Below are 20,437 nucleotides of genomic sequence, written 5' to 3'. Positions count from 1 at the left end.
GATAGCTATGGCTCGACAAAAGGCTGTAAGTATTTTGCAATTCAGTAAGAGGACTGGCTATAAAAAGAGCATTTTAGAGAGGCCGAACCTCTCAGTAAAGTAAAGATGGGCAGAGGTTCACCAATCTGCAAAAACTGTGTCAAAATAACAGCTAATTTTTAAAACTGTGGTGAGATTTTGAATATCCAATCATCTACAGCTCATAATACCATCAAAAAATGTTGAGAATCTGGAGAAATCTCTGTGCAAAAGACGAGTTAAAGTCAATATAAACTCTCCCATGGCCTTTGGGTCAAATAGACCTGAAGTTACAAGAGTTTCTCTTCAGTTACGAGGCCTTCAGGCGGGTTAAATCTTCAGGCCCTCAGGGGCCACTGTATTAAAAACAGGTTTGATTCTGTTCTGGACACCACTGCATGGACACAGTTCATCTACAAACATGAATATGCCATTTTCCTTGTTTTGTGAGGAAAAGCTCAGAAGACAGAACAGCACCAAAAAAAACAAGATTAAAATTTAATAAAACACAGAATATGGCAACAAAGAAAAGCAGGGAAGACAAAACCAAAAATGGATGGAGAGACTATTTGACAAACACCACACAAAAAATAAACAAAATTAAAGTCCAACAAAAGAGAATTAATCCAAAATGCAAGAAAAATACAAAAACACAGGATAAAAGATAAAGGACATGCACATCTAGGGAATACTTGCAAGTAACAGGCTGAGAAAACACACGAGTAAACAAGACACAGAACAAAAAGACTTTTTTAACAACAGGCAGCATTATCAGCACGGGGAGTATTAATGACTTTAACAACGGCTCAATTCCCTTTTGCACACCGCTAAACAACAGCAGCGAGCCGGCATGAACAACAGCTGGGCCTCCCCTAAGAGGAATCCATTCATCATTAATACACCTGTGCATTTCCTGCTACGATGTGTCACCATGTGTCGCACGAAAAAAAGTGTGGTGAGACGGTAGACAGAGGAGAAATTAATAAGAACAGAGACAACGTTTTACAAAGACGGAAACAGAAAAATAAACCAACAGGAAGCAATATGACAAAAAGCTAAAATCATGACAAGCAGAGGCGCTTAAGGACTAAAAGTATGACTGAAAGAACTTAAATTTGAGAGGTGATCAATTATTTGAACATTTATATACTTTACACCAACATATTTACTACAAATACACTTTATAGGTAATATTCTGATCAACTTTTACTTGGAATCACAAACTTTATGGCAACAATGACATAAAAATCCCCACAGACACCAACTAGTTAAATTAAGATGCAAACAAATCAAAGTGCATCAAGTCCCTAAAACAAAATGCTCATGAATCAGTCCAGAAAAGTAAATTTCAGCGTCTCAGAGGAACCTGTCAGGGCTGCACAGTTGTGTTACCTGCTCTGTGTTTCATTTTTAAACTTATTTATCGCCCACCGCCGAAAGGCAAAGGTGGACGATTATGCCTGTGTCTGTATGTTAACAAAATATCTTATGAACCACCAGACAAATTTTATAGAAACCTACAGAAAGTAACCATTGGATGCACAAATACAGCTCATTAACATTTGGACCCAAGCTGATCCAAGATGGCCACCAGAGATGACTGATCTTAGAAAACACAGAAACGGATATTATTCAGTCAGTTTTACAGACATTGTGCTAAAACTTGGTGTGGTTGTTGCTGAGAGTCAGTCACAGCACATATTTTAAGAGTGACATCTTTTGCTTTTGCATCAAATTGCATGTGTTATTTTCAAGGTTCATTCATTTCTCTTCATAAGATGATCTCAATCTAAAACTCTGGCCATATGCATTCCTTTAAAGAATGCTAGGACTTTATAATACATCTCAAAAAAAGCTTATTTATTTTCATAGTCAGCCACCTGCTTTGTTGTATTTGCCAAACTTGTGAGAACACAAAACAGTATAATCTAACCTTGCTTCTGTCAAACTTTTGTTTCTCTCGTTTTAGCCAGAAGGGTTTCTAACATGGCTGAGGCTCAGATAAAACAGTGAAGCTGTACTAAGCAGACGCATCTTAAATCCGCAGATTATGATTAGTCTTGGAGGAGGACTCAGTCGTTCCCTCACGCTCACATTCAAGTCCGTTTGAAGGATCTCACCCAACGCGCCACTTAAAACCTGTACACGCCCACATCAAAGACCTGCTGAGTGTAGTTTCTAAGACTGAAAATTAGCTGTTTACCACCTTCATGGCTCCCCGCACACAGACAGAGAGATGGAGTAAATTCCAGCCAGCCTTGCAAACACACACGTAAACACACACGCGCGCACACACACACACACAATAATATGCAGCCTTTTCATGCCAACAGATGACAGAGTGCATTGAGAAAATGCCAAAATGCTGAGTACTGAGGGAGAGAGAGTGTTCACGGCTGAAAAATCTCCTATGTCAGACTGCAGAGCTGGCAAAAAACGGCAAGTATTGTTGAGGACACACACACACACAGACACACACCGAGTCAGCCTGTGTGGTGCAAAAATGACAGGATGGCTGCATCAACACACACACACACACACACACATATATATATGTAGGCACACATGCAGCCTTTGAGGCACCGTGGCGAGACGGGAGCACAGACGAGCTGTCGAAGAGAAGGAAAAGAAAGTGAACAAAAAGAAACAAAGACACTCAGATGGATGGAAAAGGATGAAAACAAGAGACATCCTGGTAGTGACCTCCTATTTCTCCTCTCCGTCCAACTCCCCCACCCTTTTATGTGCTTTGTATCATCTAATTCCTCAAATTTCATTCGCCAGCACCACAGTTGTTATTTATCAATACTGACTTCTCACTTGTACATATCACCAGAGGTGATAATGTTTCAGCCCGTGTCTGTGTTCATGTGTTTCTTTGTCATGTTAGAAAAATATCTCATGACCCACTGAACAGATTTAAATGAAACTCTCAGAAAGTAGAAACAATTGACGGACTCTTTTGGACTCAACCCAATCCAAGATGGTCGCCATACTCAAGCGACCTTAGCTGCACAGAAATGGATATACCTCAGTGAATTTGACAGATACTGAGCTAAAGTTTGGTGTATGAACTGTTGACAGTTATCCACAACACATACTCTGAGCATAGCATCTTGCAACATTGCATAAGATTGCACATAAAGTTTTTTTTTGCCTAAAACGGCAACAAATCCCAACATAAGATGATCTTAGAGTAAAACTCTGGCATAAAAGGTGACGGACAATAAGCATTCATTCAAGGAATGCTAGGTCTTTAATTTAATATTATTTCAGGCTTGTGTTGGTTCAGGAAAAACTATTTTGGATTCAAATGTAATGTAGTGTGATTAAATTTGCAAAAAATGTTTCACAACTTTGTTTTTGCTTCTTAGTTGTTGCCGAGAACACCCCCTAAAAATACCATCAAAGTTTACAACCTTTGTTGTCTTTTGTGATGCGAACCCACAAAACAAACGGAGCTGCTTTTCATTCTACAGCAGAGCCGGATCACATAAAACGCCGTGAAAGAGTTAACGATAAGAGCGGCTGAGAACTTTCGAGGGCAGATTCATAATGCACAGCTGCAAACTCATCCACACACACAGACCAAGTTTCAATAAGGCATAGGTGAAGCCCTAGTGGAGCAAGGAAACACCTGAGGGAACATTAAAGATTCATGGAGTACAGTGTACAGCGAGCAGGCTGGTGTGGGTGCAAACTCAGGGCACTCGGGTCATCGTATCTTCCTGCTCCCTCCTTCACACGCTGCAGACTTCACCGTTTGTCTGTTTGCATTAGCGGGAAAGAGAATATACAGAGTGATGGTAATATCCATTCAGGAAGGTGTCGACCTCCGTTGGAACATGTTGACACGTGCCCACGTAACCCTGGCAACCAGCGATCGCTGCGGGTGCAGATGAGGCGCGTTGTTGTCGAGGCGAGCAATTATCCTGTTAGAGCCCTCCTCTGAATTATCAAAACACAGGCGCACAAAGTTACACACAGGTACCGAAAACAAACACAAGCACGAGTAGAAATTAAGGGGCTGCCACCTTTCAGAGTTTTAAAGTATCTTACAATATTTGTAAAATTCATTGAGTTACAGCAATTTTCTGTTTGATAAAGGTTGATTAGCTGTGGCGACCATCTTGAATTGGATTAATTTAAAAAAAAAAATCAGTTGCTGATGCAAATCCAATGATTAATTTCTTAGAGTTTCAATAAACTCTGGCCAGTGGTTCATGACTTATTTTGCTGACGCTACATACATACAAACACACATGCACAAAAAGAATCAGAGAAAAACATTATTAGCTCTCAGTTTCGGCGGCAGGCGATGATAAATACTTTAGAAAGAAGGACATTAAAACAGAGAGGAGGGTTTTCTGTGCTTCGACATCAGTAGCTGAGCTGCACAAGCAGCCTCTGTGTTTCTTTCTGTGTTTTTGTCTCTGGTGTGTTAAACTCCTCTTAGAAAACACACTGGGCTCCAGCTAGCACTCACACGGATGGATGGATGGATGGATGCATGGATGGATGGATGGATGATGTTAGACACCAACCTGAGACGATGTAATCCACCTCCTAAGTTATCGCCCGCCGCTGAAGGTGAAGGCAGAGTGATGTGTTTGTTTGTGTCTGTGTGCGTCTGCATCATTACCAAATAATTTTTTGCATGTCCTCATCCTTCCATGAACAATGTCTTTTCTAAGATTGTTCTGTTGCACCAACAGGAAACTGAAGACGCGGACAAAAATCCTGAATCTGTGTGGTTGATCTGAAGCCACAAGGTTTGAATTTTAATTTTGAAGTTCACGGTGTTCGTTAACAGAACAGGATGCAGTTTTTGACCGTCCTGCAGAACAGCCCTGACCACAATGCAGCCACATTCTGCAGGGGGCTGGCGTAAATCTCCCACTCTGTTTCCAACTCAAGGTGTTTGCTCTGTCATTAGAAAGCTTGGTATTCATGTCAGGACTGCTATTTTGAAAATGCATGACGCACTCGGCGCCTGAATACCAAGGACGTAGGTGTTGGCAGCCACGAGGGACGGTGCAGTTAACTGCTTTGTTTTTGTCCTTGATGAAGGTACAGACTATAAGTTAAATGGAAAGTTAGACGTTCGGGATGCTTTGCATTTCTAAATGGGATCTTTGATAAGCAGAAACTTCTTTTTTACATGCATAAAATCTTAATGAACAAAAGCCAGATTCTCCTGATCAATTCGAAACTGACTCACAATATCAGGAATCTATTAATAGACCAGCTTCAAAACAGCATAAAAAGATTATAAATAGGATTATGAGCTTATTAATAGAATATAAATACTACACTTAAATGCATTCGATATTATGAAAACAAGTAAAGTGTAATGAGATTGTGGGCAAATTTATTTATTTATATATTTTATGGGAAAGAACAACAGAATAAAAGGAGAGAACTGAATCTATCAATATTTGAACTTCCTGTACTTCAAACTACTAATGTGAGAGGAAATTAGAGAAGAGCTGGGATCAGATCCACTGGTTTGACCTGACCTGAATTAAGCAAAAAAATTAATGTGTGCTTAAAAAATCTGATCAAAAAATTGCTCTATAAACAAGCTTATCTGTAGGTTTGTATCCTCAGCTTTACATCACTGGCAGCTGAACTTAAGGATAATTCTGAATTAAAATGATTATGTGTCCTACTTTTGTCTTTTGGTTGTATTTTATTCAAAAGAAATTCCTTTATGATAAGTCTCCTTATGGGAAAATATACTCTAACCTCCTCACTGCAAAATATTGAACAAACTTTTGGACAGATATTATGAATTTTTCAGATCTATATACAACTCATTAGCTCTTTAAAATCAACACAATTCAAGATGGTCCCCAGCTGACTTTAGGAAACAAAAAACAGCTGCAACTCAACCAGTTTGACTTATACTGAGCTAAACTTTGGTGTGGTAGTAGCTAATATATACTTAAAGCGCTACTTACTGCATGAGATCTTTGCTTAAAACTTAGGCATTAACTCTTGGTGTCAACCTTATTTGTCTGTTAGCAAAATATCTTACAAACCACCAGATGGATTTTAACAAAACTCCCAGAAGTCATTAAAATCCTCGTTAGCCAACACAGAAATGGATATAAATGAGTCAGATTTACAGATAGCTAAGGTTTGATGTGGTAGTAGCTGAGAGATATTTTTATTTTTTGCACAATAAAGCTTCATCTTATCTGATTTTCACAGATTGTGGCTGCCTTTAATGACACAAAAAACAAGTCTGTTTCTAATGAAGGGCTAATTTATAACCATAAAATCCATTTAGTTTGCTTTCAGTCCAGCTTCTTAAAGAAAAAGTTAACAATTTACTAAAGTTTTTTTTTACTAATATCAAACACCACAGATGATAGACTAAGTTTCTTGATTTTATATTGAAAAAGGTTATTCTTTAATGTTCTGAACTACTGTGTAGTCCTGAACAGTCTTAAAACACTTCTTAGAGTTGTGTTGATAGCAATAAATAAGAAATTCAAAACTGGAATGGTTGTTTATGCACTTTGTAACTTATCAGCCAGGTTTAATGATCGGTAAAAGATTTCATCTTGTGGAAACACTGATTAATTTACATTTTACTGAACGGCCCACCTTTGTGTTTCTTTAAACAGGTCAGAAAGGAACGAATCAACAGCCAACAAAGACGCGAGGTCTGCATCGAGAGAAACACAGAGGATGAGCTGGAGAAGCAGAAGAAGCAGAGTGGCTCTCAGATATGCACGAGTGCCCCTTTTCCATGTAAAGATGACAGTTTCTGCAGCTTCTCTCCCTTTCCTTTTTATGTGATTGCAGATGCCTTTCTCATTTAACTTTCTCATCAGCTCTTCTTCTCTCTTTTCTCTTTCTAGGCCCCTTTTCCACTCTTCACAGGCCTCTGTGTAAGGCATTTCTGTCAAAAAATGTCCCTCCAACACACAAGAGGAAAAGAAGAATCCATCCACTCATCCATTTTCTTTACCCGCTTCTCCTTTCCAGGTCACTGGGAGCTGGTGCCCATCTCCCTGGACAGGTCGATAAGTCCAGAGGAATATATAAATATTATAAAATTAATTATTACGTGGGTATATATGTTCTAGCTCAGTGACTCCTAAACCTGGTCCTGGAGGAACAATATCCTCCATATTTTAGTTGTTTCCCTGCTTTGACTCACCTGATTTCAATGAGTGAGTGATTTACACACTTCTGCAGAACATGAAGACCTGCCGAAAAGCAGGGAAACACATAAAACATGCAGAATAGTGTTCCTCGAGGACCAGGGTTGGGAACCACTGTTCTAGTTTGTATAGTTGGCCCAGAGTTGTCGCCTTTCAGCTTTTTACCATCAGCCACAGAAGGCAAAAGGGCAACTTTTTTTTGCTGTCTGTGTTTGTTTGCCAACTAAATCAGCAAAACGTCTCACATTTTATTGAAAGTAATAATTTGACGCACGCCAACCCTATTCGAGATGGCCACCACAGCTAAGCAACCTTAGAAAGACACTAAAATGGCTGCAACTCAGTCACTTTGACAGACACTGAGCTACAATTTGGTATGGTGGTAGCTGAGAGTCATCCCCATCTTATACCAAAAGAGCTTACTGATCCCACTTTATCTGTTTTTAAAACTTTCCCATTACGTATATTATATATCAAATATGTTTGTCTGTCTGCAAAAGATCTCATTAACAGATGGGTGGACGTCTACAGCTGATCAACTTTTGGAGTTAATCAGTTTCAAAATGGTCACCACAGCTAAGTGACCTTAGCAAATACAGTCATGGTTATAACTCAGTCAGTTATACAGATACTGAGCTAAAATTTGATGTGGTAGTAGCTGAGAGTCATCCTGAACATTGTGTCGGAGAGTTAACACATTTAATGACATCTTGCATGAGACGGCACATAACGTTCTTTACAAAGTTTGATTAAAATGGCTATAAGTTTGTCCCTTCTTATCATGAACTGATCTTGAAAGATGGTAGATGACGTGGATTCCCTTAAGGAATGTTTGGGCTTTAATTATGTGTTTTGAGTTTGGTAAAATGATGAATTCAGTTCAATTAGATGAGCTTTACAGTTATTGGTTTGTGCATGGTTCTGAATAAATGACACGTTTTTAATTTGTCCCACTAAATGTAGCCTTGCCTGCTTTGGATAGTGTTTGGTTTTTAAGCTGCTATTATTGGGTATAAATGTGTGTGTGCAAAGGGAAACACACACATGCTGATATAGCCTTGACAGTTTGGCAACACTGTGCCAAATACCACACAAATAAAGCATGTCTCAGTTAATTAAAAGAGATTTTAAAAGCAAGTTGTGTTTTTGTTTGATTCTGGATTAACAACCACAGTTAATAAACGCCGGCTGACAGCTGCTGGGAGTGTGACTCTCTCTAGTTTTGCAAAAAAGTGAGCGAAAATTGATGAAACGGGCTGAGACAGAGGCCGTTTGGAAAACCTCTGCACTTTGCCCTTTCGAAACGACAACAAAAACTGAAACATAGTTGAACGAATGCCACATGTTCACACCAATAAAAGAAAAAAAAGGAAAAAGAAATGGTTTGTCCTGGCGGCTTATCCGAGTTTGCTGTGTGGTCCGCTTAAAGGGTTAAAACCCAAAGTGAACTGAATTGTAAGAAGTTGGTTTCCAAGGGAAACTGTTCGCACCGTTCCAGCTGAGGCGGAATGTACCAACTGCGTGACACGGAGGGGGTAGGGGGGAGCCGGGAGATCTACGAATTAAAACCGCACTTTATCGGTTAGTAGGCGTTTAAGTTAGCAAACGGGTTGCGTAAAAACACCCTTAAAGAGCGAGTGTCGAGGTTATTCGTTATGTGCTAAGCGTCGGACCGGATGGGTTTGACGTTTCTACTTCCGTCGACCCCTCCCGTGTGGCAGGAGTGCTGGGGTTCCTGCCAAGTCGGTTTGAAAAGAGCAGACAAAGGCTTTGAGCCCAGGACGCCCCTCTCTGCCTCTCACTCCGTACAAAGCCAGCCCAACTCTTGTCTTTTTTTTTCTTTTTCTTTTTTTCTCTGCTTCTCTGTCATGGAGCCGTTTTGTAGCAGGCGGCGTTGAGAGTGCCGGTTCTTTTTTTCCTTGTTGCTTGTTGTTGCTGTTGTTTTTACTCTCTCCCCCTGAAATGTACGACCGTCTGGATCCCCGCTCGGCGGCGAGAGGAAGGCTTTTTGTGGGTCTAATACGAGGAAGCGTCGTCTGAGAGAGGGAGAGAGGGGGGAAGGATTGACGCCTTTTCCTCCTCTCCTCTCCTCCTCCTTCCTTTCGCCCCCTCTCCTGCTCCTTTATTTTTTTTGGCGGATAGTGGGGTTGAGACAGGAGTAAACGCTCTTTTTGTTGTTGTTTATTTTTTGTCCCCCCCTTTATTTATTTTTTTTAAACAAACAAAAAATACATTTGAATCCTGCTGCGCAACCACACCGGATCACGTGGCACTGGAAAAGAGTTGGATCGATTTTTGCACAGTTCAGTCAGTGTTGAGAGGAAAGAAAGAGGAGAGAGAAACACTCAACTCCTCTTCTCTTTTCTACTTCTGAGGATAACTGGGACTGTTGATACTTTTGCATAAACCTGAGAGCAGAAGGTGCTGGAGCGGGTTCTGTTTTTCAGCCTTGGGAGGTGTGGAGTATTGATTCTTATATGCCTGGGGTTTGAAAAACAATGGAGACGCACATTTCGTGCCTCTTCCCGGAAATTTTGGCTATGATTTTCAGTTATCTGGACGTGAGGGACAAAGGCAGGGTAGCCCAAGTATGCATCGCTTGGAGGGATGCCTCCTACCACAAGTCGGTGTGGAGGGGGGTCGAAGCCAAGCTGCACCTCCGCCGGGCAAATCCATCCTTGTTCCCCAGCCTTCAGGCCAGGGGCATCCGGAGGGTCCAGATCCTGTCCCTGCGTCGCAGCCTGAGCTATGTCATCCAAGGAATGCCTAACATCGAGTCCCTCAATCTGTCCGGCTGCTACAACCTGACAGATAACGGGCTGGGCCACGCGTTTGTGCAGGAGATCCCGTCGCTGAGGGTTTTGAACCTGAGTCTTTGCAAGCAGATCACAGACTCCAGCTTAGGCCGGATTGCCCAGTACCTGAAAAACCTGGAGGTGCTGGAGCTCGGTGGCTGCAGCAACATCACCAACACTGGGCTTCTGTTGATAGCATGGGGCCTCCACAGACTCAAGAGCCTCAATCTGAGGTCCTGCAGGCATGTCTCAGATGTGGGGATTGGACATTTGGCGGGTATGACCCGTAGTGCAGCAGAGGGCTGCTTAAACCTGGAGTACCTGACCCTCCAAGACTGTCAGAAACTGACAGACCTGTCACTTAAACACATTTCCAAGGGGCTGACCAAGCTGCGGGTGCTAAACCTGAGCTTCTGTGGGGGGATCTCAGATGCCGGGATGATCCACCTGTCCCACATGGCCTCCCTGTGGAGCCTCAACCTACGCTCTTGTGACAACATCAGCGACACCGGGACTATGCACCTTGCGATGGGCACGCTCAGGCTCTCTGGGCTCGACGTTTCTTTCTGTGACAAGATCGGGGACCAGACGCTGGCGTACATCGCTCAGGGGCTGTACCAGCTGAAGTCCCTGTCCCTGTGCTCGTGTCACATCTCCGACGACGGGATCAACCGGATGGTGAGGCAGATGCACGAGCTGAGGACCCTGAACATTGGGCAGTGTGTGCGCATCACAGACAAAGGGCTGGAGCTCATAGCGGACCACCTGACCCAGCTGGTGGGCATCGACCTGTATGGATGTACCAAGATCACCAAGAGGGGACTGGAGAGGATCACACAGCTCCCCTGCCTTAAAGTGTTGAACCTGGGACTCTGGCAGATGACAGAGAGTGAGAAAGTTAGGTGATTGGAAGTGTTTTAGGAGTCTGTGTGTGTATGTGTGTTTTCATTTGCTTTTCTTTTGGTTTTTGGCTGGAGGGGGAACACAAAAGCAGGAGGAGTAGGGCTTAATAGTCGAGGAGTTTTCTTTTCTTGTTTAAAAAAAGGAAAAACCCTCCCTGCTCCCTCCTGTGTAAGGTGAGCCTCTTCCATGTGGCTAGATTATTTTATTTTTACTTTTCTGTTGCAGGATATTGAATCTATATCTGTGATATGATTTCATCTTCTGCCTGATAGATAGCAATTAAAACTTACTTTTGTTTTGAGCTCCTGTTAACAAATGTTTTGATTTGATATTAGGTTTTAATATCTCGCAAAATTTGATTGAGGACTTGAATGACGTACAAAGCGAATTTTTCAATCAAGTTATAATTTTCTTGTTACGAGGCTAACTTCATCTCTTGACACTTACTTCCAGGAAACTCTGGAAATCAATTTTTTTTTTTTCATCCATCCAAAAACAACAAGGAAAAAAAAAGAAAGAATCCCTGTTTTTGTTTTGTTTTTTTCAAATTCAAAGCAAAGTGAGGTTGTAAAACTTATGAATGAGATTTTATTTTTGCTATGAGTCCGGATCTGACGACCAATCTCCGCTACAGCCATCACGCCTGAAAAACATTTGGCTACCTCGTATGTTGGTTATTTTTAAGAGGTTGTTTACTGTTACAAAGAAAGAAAGCCGGGAATGAGAGGCTGGTAGAAAATGTGCCTAAAGGGACTGTGTCTACCCCCATCCCCCATCCCTCCATCCCTTTCCTCCCTCCTTCCACGAGCAGAGCCAGAGAAAGGGAGACCAGTGCACAATATAAACTACCTTTGTTAGTTACCCCCGTAAACAGCAAGGATTTCACCAGAAAGAGCTCGAAAATCCAGCCGGATTACAAGCGAATGTCGCTTTATGCAAAATTCACGAAAACCTGCTATGATGCAAAAGGTTTTTATTGTTGTTTCCTTCATTCTTCAAGGGATAAAGTCCAACTTTAAAGCTCTTTTGACCATTTTAAAAAAGGCGATTATGACCCCTGGCAGGAAAACCTATAACGTAGGTCCTTACAGGATTATTAGGCTGTGGGTATTTTTGTAAAGGATGCTGATGGAGATAAAATGTCAGTGCATGTTGTTCAGAGTACTTCAAATTGAAGTGATTTCTATCTCTTACCCTTTATTGATCGAAACAAATCAGGGTTTGTCTCATGGTTTGATTTTTCCCACATTAATACCAACTCATTCATATTCATGTTGCTGTCACCGGTGCACAGTGAGGAGGGCAGGGATATCGTTTTATTTTTTATTTTTTTCCCTCTCCATCTTCCTCCCTATCTTTTAACCCCTTCTTTTTATCGCCGAATTAAAAATTACCCCCCGAATCCATCTCGAGACATGCTTAGAATAAGGAGCAGTTGATTGTCTCCCCCCCCCCCTCGCCTAACTCTCGAGTTACAACAAGCAGAATGCGTCTCTTTCTTGCTTTTTTAAATTTTTTACTCCCCTCATCTCTCATCCTTCTTTCACACACACACACACACAGATTTAGGCTGTACACACATGCACACGCTCACACTGACGCCAGTGTGTGCGCATTTTAATGAAATGCAATGACCTGCTAGAAAATGAATATACGGATGTGCGTCCTGCTGAACAAGCTGTGTGTGTTTGATAATAATAAGATGTACTGTATATTATGTGTTTGTAAAGAAAAAAAATGCAGAATCCCAAATTAAATTGTTTTATATTCTTACGGTTAAAGCAATTAAAGATATTTATATAATGAACAAAAGAGCTGTGTGGATTACTTGTCTGTTTAAGAAGATTTTTTTTTTCAGAGAACAATCATTTTTAAACTTATTTAAATAAGCAATCTTTTATTTTAATGCATTCCTCTTAATAGCCACCCACGTTTAGGACTATTGTCTCCGATCCGTCCAGTCTTCCTTATCAAAACAGCTTGGGATGAAGAAAAAAAAAAAAAAATCTGATTTGTTGTTTTATTATTTATGAGGAGGCTCAAAATGGATGCTTGCTGTCTTGATTTGGCTGCACTGCCTGTGCAATTAATTATCACCGTGGCGTTTATTATAGCAAACTGTTCTGCCCTGTTGATTTTTTTTAATCATCAATGTCTCTTAAAAAAAAAAAAAAAAAAAAGTTCAAATGAAAGGGTTTGTTGAGTTTCACATTAAAACAAAAGTGATTTGCAGTGGATTTGACAAACATTTGCTGTTTTTCTTTGTTGGGCTTTACTTCGCGTTAAACTGCGTCTGTGCACCGTAATAAGATCTAAAAGTTAGTTTAGGGGGGGCATTTTTCTTTTTCTGCTTTCCGTCAGGACATGTCCTATATGTGAAGTGACACACACACACACAGGGCTTGCCAGGCCAGTCAGGGGCCATTGTCCGTCTTTAGAAGTTAGCAAGGCAGGTTTTCATGTATTTTTTTCCTCCTCTTCCCCTCTTTCTCCTCTTGTTCAGTCATGCATACCAGATCCTAGACCAGGCAGGAGACCCACCCCCCTTCCCCTCCTTACTCCCTTCTCTCCTTGCTCCCCCTCATCACCACACACACACACAAACACACACACACTCTTCCTTTTAGCATTCCTCACCATCATTCAAAGCATTTAAGCATTCTCCTGACTCTCTGTCCGTGGGGATTTGGGGATAAAGGCCAGCAAGAGGGATCGTTGACCACAGGGACAATATATAAAAAAAAAAGACAGAACGTCACTGTTTAGTGTTTATAAGTTTCTCTTTAGCTGGCTTTTGCTCTTGAGCAATAGCACTGCAACAATTGCACACAGACTTGTTTGTGAAATTCTGCCCTGCGATGCTCAAGACCTAAAATCTTGTTATAAGGAGCAAGAGAAATAGCACTTAACATCATTGCAATCCAGAAAGTAATAAGTATTTAGCATAAGCATTCCAACCTTGTGAAAACACATTTAATGTGTGTGTTTGGTAGTTCCCAAATTACAGCAGCAAAGAAACAGAAGAGTAAACTGTAGCTGGAATACAGCTGCAATTCATTCATTAAATGAATAGCAGGGTGGGAGGCCCACAGGATCACTGATCGTTTCTTATCATTTGACATTTGGTGTGCAGACTTTGTCCTGACAGATACAGAAGACAAGGTTGTATTCCTACAGAAAGGTTCTGCAGGACGAAATGTAGACTGACAGAGATACAATCAGCTGCATTCAAATGATAATGTGATACTTTATTAATCCCCACAGGGAGAATCTCTCCCTTTTTTTGTTTGGTCTGCTACCCTCCTCAAAGAGGTCAAAGGTCAGGTTTTGGCTCCAGAGCTGGAGAGTTTTGCTCAAGGACAGATCTGCAGGTTAGTGGCTTGTGTCAGGGCTGCGGATGTGGTGCAGGATTTCTTTTTCACATTTTGAAAACACTAAAAGTCTTTAATCCCTGAATGATTGGTTGGATATTAGGCTGCAGTCTAAATTAGCATCAGGATGAATAACTTCAGCTCTGGAGTTTTGATGTTCACAGACTTTTCACTGTATTGTGTGCGTTGTTGGTAAAGAGCATGGCTGCTGACTGTCTGAGATGATTTGTTAAAGAAAAAAAATGTCACTGCAGGTCACGGAAAGCCACATTATGTAAAAGCAAAGAAAAAAAAGCTACATTTTTTCACAATGTAGCAGTTATGAGCTCACTACCAGAAAATATTTAACACTTCATATTTTCTTCCCTTAAGCAGTTCTTCTTCCTTTCTTGAAACAAATAAACAAGCGTGCTGCCAGTGAGTCTTTTCTGCAGTTGTTCAGTTCTTTACTCCTCCTGAGTGTTTTCTGCTTCCAAATCTTCAAAACCTGTTTACCAATGTAGAGTTTTTTTCTTGCCAATAGTTTGATAAAGCTTTTTTTTCCCCCCAACTGGACAAACACCTAACTAACAGCTGGCTTCTACAGAAAAATGTCAAGTAAAAACTTGTACAATAGGGGTGCAGTTCTGTGTCAGATGGATGTTCAGTCTTTGCAGTGGTTTATCGTCTCCAGATCATTTGGGACATAAACAGAACACCTGAGGAGTTCTGCATGCTGGGATGCAACCAGAGATCTTTTATTTTGTTAACACAAACCAACATGCTGACAAAAAAGGATCCAAATGATCAAATTTACCTAGTTAAAATAATAAATTCATGCATATCACCTGTCACCCATCATGCCAAAGTTTTACACTAAAACTTCTTATGCTGAGAAAGGATGTAGCTGTTTTGGTCAAATCCTGTAAACAGGTAATGAATACGCTCATGCGGTATTCTAAGATCTTGTGAGATGTGATCGTGCTCGGAGAATGTGTCGAGGATGACTCGACACATAATTTAGCTCAATATTTGTAAAACTGAGCATGTTGGGTAAAATCAATAAGTTGTGGTGGCCATCTAGATGTTCATGAGTTTTAGACGTACATTCAGTGATTACTTTCATGAGATATTTTGCCAACGCTACAAACAAACAAAGGCACGAACATTTAAGTCATATTAAAGATTTTCTGTATGAGACATAAGCTTCATTCAGAATATGCTGCATGCCAGTTAAGTAAAATTAAATTTATCAAAGTATTTTGTCTTTAGCTATTGGATTTGTGCTTGCATTCCTAACAGTCCATCTTCTTCTTTGTTGGATATTTGCATTTTCCCCCCTTCCCTTGACAGCCAGATGATGGCATGTCATCCAGGAGCTGGCAGGGAGAAACCTTCACGCAGTCCAGTTTGACGGCTTTGCGTCGCCGCATGGAGCTGGTCGCAGTGATGCCTAGAAACAGTCGGCGCTGCAGCACATGTGAAAACACCTTTAATGAGCAGATTTTCTACCTTTTACCCGAGCCAGACCACATCGGCTGCTCTCTTAGCCTTTTTGTTAAGCTCAGCTGACTGTTTCATCTATTTTATTCCCCACCATGCACATTCAGTGACTTGATTTGTTAACACTCAGTTTACAATATAAAAGTAAAACTGAAAGCTCCACTTCCCTGTGCTGATGAATACCGCATCATTCGATGATACGTGAGTGCCTTTGTGAATACTTGTACCTCAAACATTTTGTGCACTCATTGCACAGTTTGCAGCATATTCAGGAAATATCCTAAACTTTTAAATATATCTGTCTTTAAGATGCAGTTCTCTCCTCATACCTGCTGATCCTGATGTTGGATGATTGACAGCTCCTGCACAACCTAATATAAAAACCTGCAGCCACCTAAATTAGACAGAGACCCACGTTTCTGCTGCACACATGTCGCAGACAAAACCTTTTCCTTTTTTTTTCTAATCCAACGAGAGCAGCTTTTGTGTTTGAACTTTGGTTTGTGTGAGTGTTCAGCTCACAAGCTGTAAAAGCTGAACTGCGACTCGTCACGTTGTGCTCTGAACCAGATTTCCTGTCAGGCAGAGAGGAACAGCATTCTCTGTGCGAGCGTGTTTTACTGCTGTCATTAAAGGAGTAGTTCGCCATTAAAAGGGGAACTGGGGTTCTTTACAACAAAGCAGCGCGGGTATTAGCAGCAGAGTGTTACTGCCCTCCCCCCCCTGCATGTCCTCGTCTGTTTCTCTTTTCTGACACTTTGTCCGTCTGTCTCTCTGGCCTGTGTCCGTCAGTCTGCCCATCTGTCTGCTGGTCTTCTCAGCTTACATTCTTCTCTTTCGCCTTCACTTGCCTACTTCTCGTTTTCTCTTTCGTGTTTCCTCTTTCTCCTTCCACTCGTTAGTCTTTACTTTTTCTACCAACCCTTCCTGTTCCCGGCAAGACATGTCTCCCGTTTCCCATTTCTCCATCACCGGCCCTCCACCCACTGTTCCTGCTTCCTCTTTTCTGCGGCACCTGGTGTTAAGGTGCCGCTGAAGTACAGTAGACGGCTCTTTGAAGTCCCGGCGGGCCCTCGGGGGCTGTGTGTACACTCAGGTCCACGTGTGTCAGGAAACTTTTCCTTTTCAGACAAGAACATTTGGCCTTGCTTTTCATTTTGACTTCTCTACGGCACTTGAATAAGAGAGCATTTCTAAAAAGTTAATGACTTTCAAAATTTTTTTTTTATTATCCTTAATCAGCAAATAGCCACAAATGAAAGAATTCTTAAATTTAATAAGAACAGATGTGCCTAAGTTGCTTATTTTGGAGTTTTTTTTATTTTAAATATAAACCCATCTTAACACCAACATGTCAGTCAGAATCAACTCATTTAATCCTCTTAGCTCTTACAATTACATTCCTTACAAGAAAATAAAAATTACTTGCTTTGCAAAATCTAAAAGTTTCATTGCACACACTTTTTTTAGCAACAAATATATATATAGAAAATTAAACTTTAAAGAAAAATATATAATTTTTGTGCCTACTGGATCAAACATGCATGCAGAACAAAAGCTTAAATGTAGTTTTGGAGCTTAAATGTTGTTTCCAAATATTTCATAATATTTCACATCGGGTTGTTTGATCTCACTTTAAAAATATGTATTTTTACTGTTTGATATCATTAAAATAGATAAATTTGTTTACATTTTTCAATGTGTACAAAATAAAAGGATGTTAATTTGCTGTTAGTTCAAAATGATTCTTTATAAAAAAAGATTAATACTTCAAGGAATGGTTGTAACTCTACATTTGGTGGTTTTGTTACTCAAGTGTGCTCTTTGTGATATTATTCTCCATCATCAACAAACGGGTGGTAATGTTTTTGTCTGTGCCCGTTTATTTATTTTTGAGATGGCTGCCACAACTAATTCAACCTTAGGAAACACAAAAATAGCTATAACTCAGCCGGTTTTATAGATACTGAGCTAAATCTTGGTGTGTTAGTAGCTTAGCGTCATTCCCAACACATAATCATCATGTGCAATCACACAAAGAGGCAAAATCTCAATTTTTCAATTGAAAATTCTTACTTTAAAACTCTGGCATGGCAATTAGTGGGGGATAAACCTTTCTTCAAGTAACTCTAGGCTTTTATTTAGACTTCAGAGTGATAGGTGAGTTATAGGTTTGTGTGACTCCTTCACTCATCAACCACGTTTTAGATACAGATATGAAAACTACAGCAGCTTCTGTGATCGAGCATTTCTACCAGTTGGTTGCGGTTTTTAACGAAATGTAGAACAATCTGGTGTTTTGTGTCTGCACTGTTGTTGGTTTAGTAGCTTTGTTCTATCATGGAAAAGACATAAGTTGTAAAAACAAAGATTTTGTTTTTGTGAAACTAATTTCTTTGCCACTTTTGCCTTTGCGTCTCAAAAGGTTTGTTATAGTTATAGATGCTTCTTGGATCCCTTTTATTTTCAACCAGTCACCAGTCATTTGATGGGTGATGACTTTGCATTGTTAAATTCATTTGCATTGTTTGAATACCCATAATCCTTCTTTCAGTGCAGGGTGAAATCAAACGTATACCTCCGTCCAACCAAGTCTTAGGTCTCACAATCAAGTATATAATCTAGTAGTTAGCTCATTAACACATTCATGTTAATGTTGTGACACTGAAAAATTGGTCTAACAGCTCAAAAAGAAACTGACAAAACTAAAAAGTTGGAGCATGGATGGTAACTTACAGGCTTTAGGGCTGGCAGGGGCTAAGACAGGCGGGGGAGTAAGGAGAAGAGGAAAAAGCACCTCTGTCCTGAAGTCTGCTATACTCAGCATCCAACCTACAGAGAGGAAAAAAGAAGAGGGAGGGTATATGTCAGAGCAAAAAAAATGACAGAAAACCAGGAAAAGTGGTAAAAGAGAGAGAGAGAGAGAGAGAGAAAGAAGAGAGGAAGAAATGGAGGAGAAAAAAGTGAAGTTGCTGAGAAAGAAGCAGAGGGAGGAATGTGTGAGTCACTGTTTTAACTGTGGGCTGCAAGAAGTCGGGTAGTCGTGTTAAAATACCATCTGAGCACACACACCCATACACAAAACGCTTCCATAAAAATAAAAAAAAACAGTCTACAGTAGTCTGCAAAACACACAAACACATATATTTAAAGCACTTAAGCTAAAACCTATCTGAGTGCCTTTTTTGTTTTTTGCTTTACTGCCCAACAAAACAGCTAATTATCTTCAGTTGGATCTTTTAGGCAAACACACACACATACACATACACACACCTCTGCTGCATATTCTACTGAAAGTAACGAGCTGCTTCTCCATGCAGCTAAGAAATTCAAAACTTCAACAACATCTAACACTTAAATAATCAGCGGAGATCTTTAAAAAGAGGAGCTTCATAGATTACAAGTAATGATTTGTCTAACAGAACTCTGACATGATTCCATTTCCATCCCTGACTTCTCTTATTACCTTGGTTTTATACCAACATGATTTATGTGATTAAACTGCTATTAGCACTGAGACTAATGTTTTCTAACAAACTGTATAATAGAAATGTGGAGAATTTGGTTATATCAAAACTGTAGCATCATTGCAAGAGACTGCAATAAATCATCAGGTATTTGTTGAGTTCTGAGGTTTACTCAGTGAATGCATTTTTGTTGCTGTTGTTACTCCTTGGCACTGGATGGCGCTGCTGTGACAGCGGGGGGAAGAGGAGCGTGTGTTAGGAGTGCAGAGGAAGAACAAGACTGAACGCAGTTCTATTATGGATGAAGTCGTGAAGTTCGAAGTTTTGCCGGCTGTCTCCTTTCTCGTTTACAACCACCACAACAGTATCATCTTTTAGATTCTTGCTCTTTACGCCACCATGAGTTAAATGTTTTGTTGCAGTAGCACATTTCTCATCAGAAGCTCGTGGTTCCACAACATCTGATGTGGACTTTATTAATCTGTGCAACATCCAAGCTGGCATGGCATCATTACCATGTCTCTCACTCATCATTCAACCAAGGTTACTGGAGGTTGGCTGCATGCTGCACCTCTGCTCTTCACTGAACCAACCTGTCAGCTAACCAAAGGGACTGAACTACCTGAAGGCAACAGTGCAGATGTTGAGGACAGCTACAAATACCTTGGATTCCTCAAGCAAATGGCAACCAAGAAGAGGCTGCAAGGAAATCAGCCACAACCAAATACCTACAAAGAGAAAGAAACATCATCACATGCAGTTTAAAGCTGGGAACTTCACACTCTTTAGTTTTAAACCAAGAAAGCACCCCAGATGGGAAGCAAAACGTCTTCAGCTACAGAATATAAGTCCAGTTGTTTTGTCTTTTTATTTTTTAGAGGAAGAAGATCCCGAAGAGCCTGAGAACAAACTCCAAGCCATCAACACGTAGGCCCTGCCGTTCATCAGATACCCTCTGATATAATAGTATACAAGCCTGGTTAAAAGGAGGAGATACAAGCCACTGACATTAAGAGACCAAAGCTCCCCACAATGCATGAAGGGTTCCAAGCCCAGCACCCTGAGACTGTACACCAAGTGAAAGGAGGGAGGCAGAGGACTGGATAAAACTATTCAGATTATGGAATACATCAGGAAAAAAAGTCTCCAATGATGAACTTCTCAGTGAATGTATCAGGCAGCAGAAACTTGAGGAGGAACAGGAGGAACCATCGTAGAAAGAT

At 40.7% G+C, this 20,437-nt stretch overlaps 2 protein-coding genes across 5 annotated transcripts in view; one reads left to right on the top strand and one right to left on the bottom strand.

Moving 5' to 3' along the window:
• Window positions 1-20,437, bottom strand: part of wnt5b (wingless-type MMTV integration site family, member 5b) — an 80,226-nt gene that overhangs the window by 24,533 nt on the left and 35,256 nt on the right. For 2 of the 4 annotated variants that reach the window (XM_025005670.2, XM_025005673.2), the window contains one exon: window positions 18,484-18,579. The exons of the other annotated variants lie outside the window; for them this stretch is intronic. The gene's annotated coding sequence lies outside the window, so the exon portion shown is untranslated. The remainder of the gene's footprint in view (window positions 1-18,483; window positions 18,580-20,437) is intronic. 4 annotated transcript variants of the gene reach the window in all.
• On the top strand, window positions 8,724-12,287 carry fbxl14b (F-box and leucine-rich repeat protein 14b). The gene has a single exon (XM_017414900.3). It carries the CDS (start codon window positions 9,695-9,697, stop codon window positions 10,895-10,897), a length of 1,203 nt encoding a protein of 400 aa, XP_017270389.1. The 5' UTR covers window positions 8,724-9,694; the 3' UTR covers window positions 10,898-12,287.

Source organism: Kryptolebias marmoratus, linkage group LG18 (assembly GCF_001649575.2).
Source record: "Kryptolebias marmoratus isolate JLee-2015 linkage group LG18, ASM164957v2, whole genome shotgun sequence".
Lineage (NCBI taxonomy): Eukaryota > Metazoa > Chordata > Actinopteri > Cyprinodontiformes > Rivulidae > Kryptolebias > Kryptolebias marmoratus.
The sequence above is the reverse complement of the archived record's forward strand: the minus strand, read 5'-3'. Positions and strand labels throughout refer to the sequence as shown.

What these genes read in the sequence shown, in the direction of transcription:
- fbxl14b (XM_017414900.3), top strand. Translation starts at nt 9,695, where the DNA reads ATGGAGACGCACATTTCGTGCCTCTTCCCGGAAATTTTGGCTATGATT.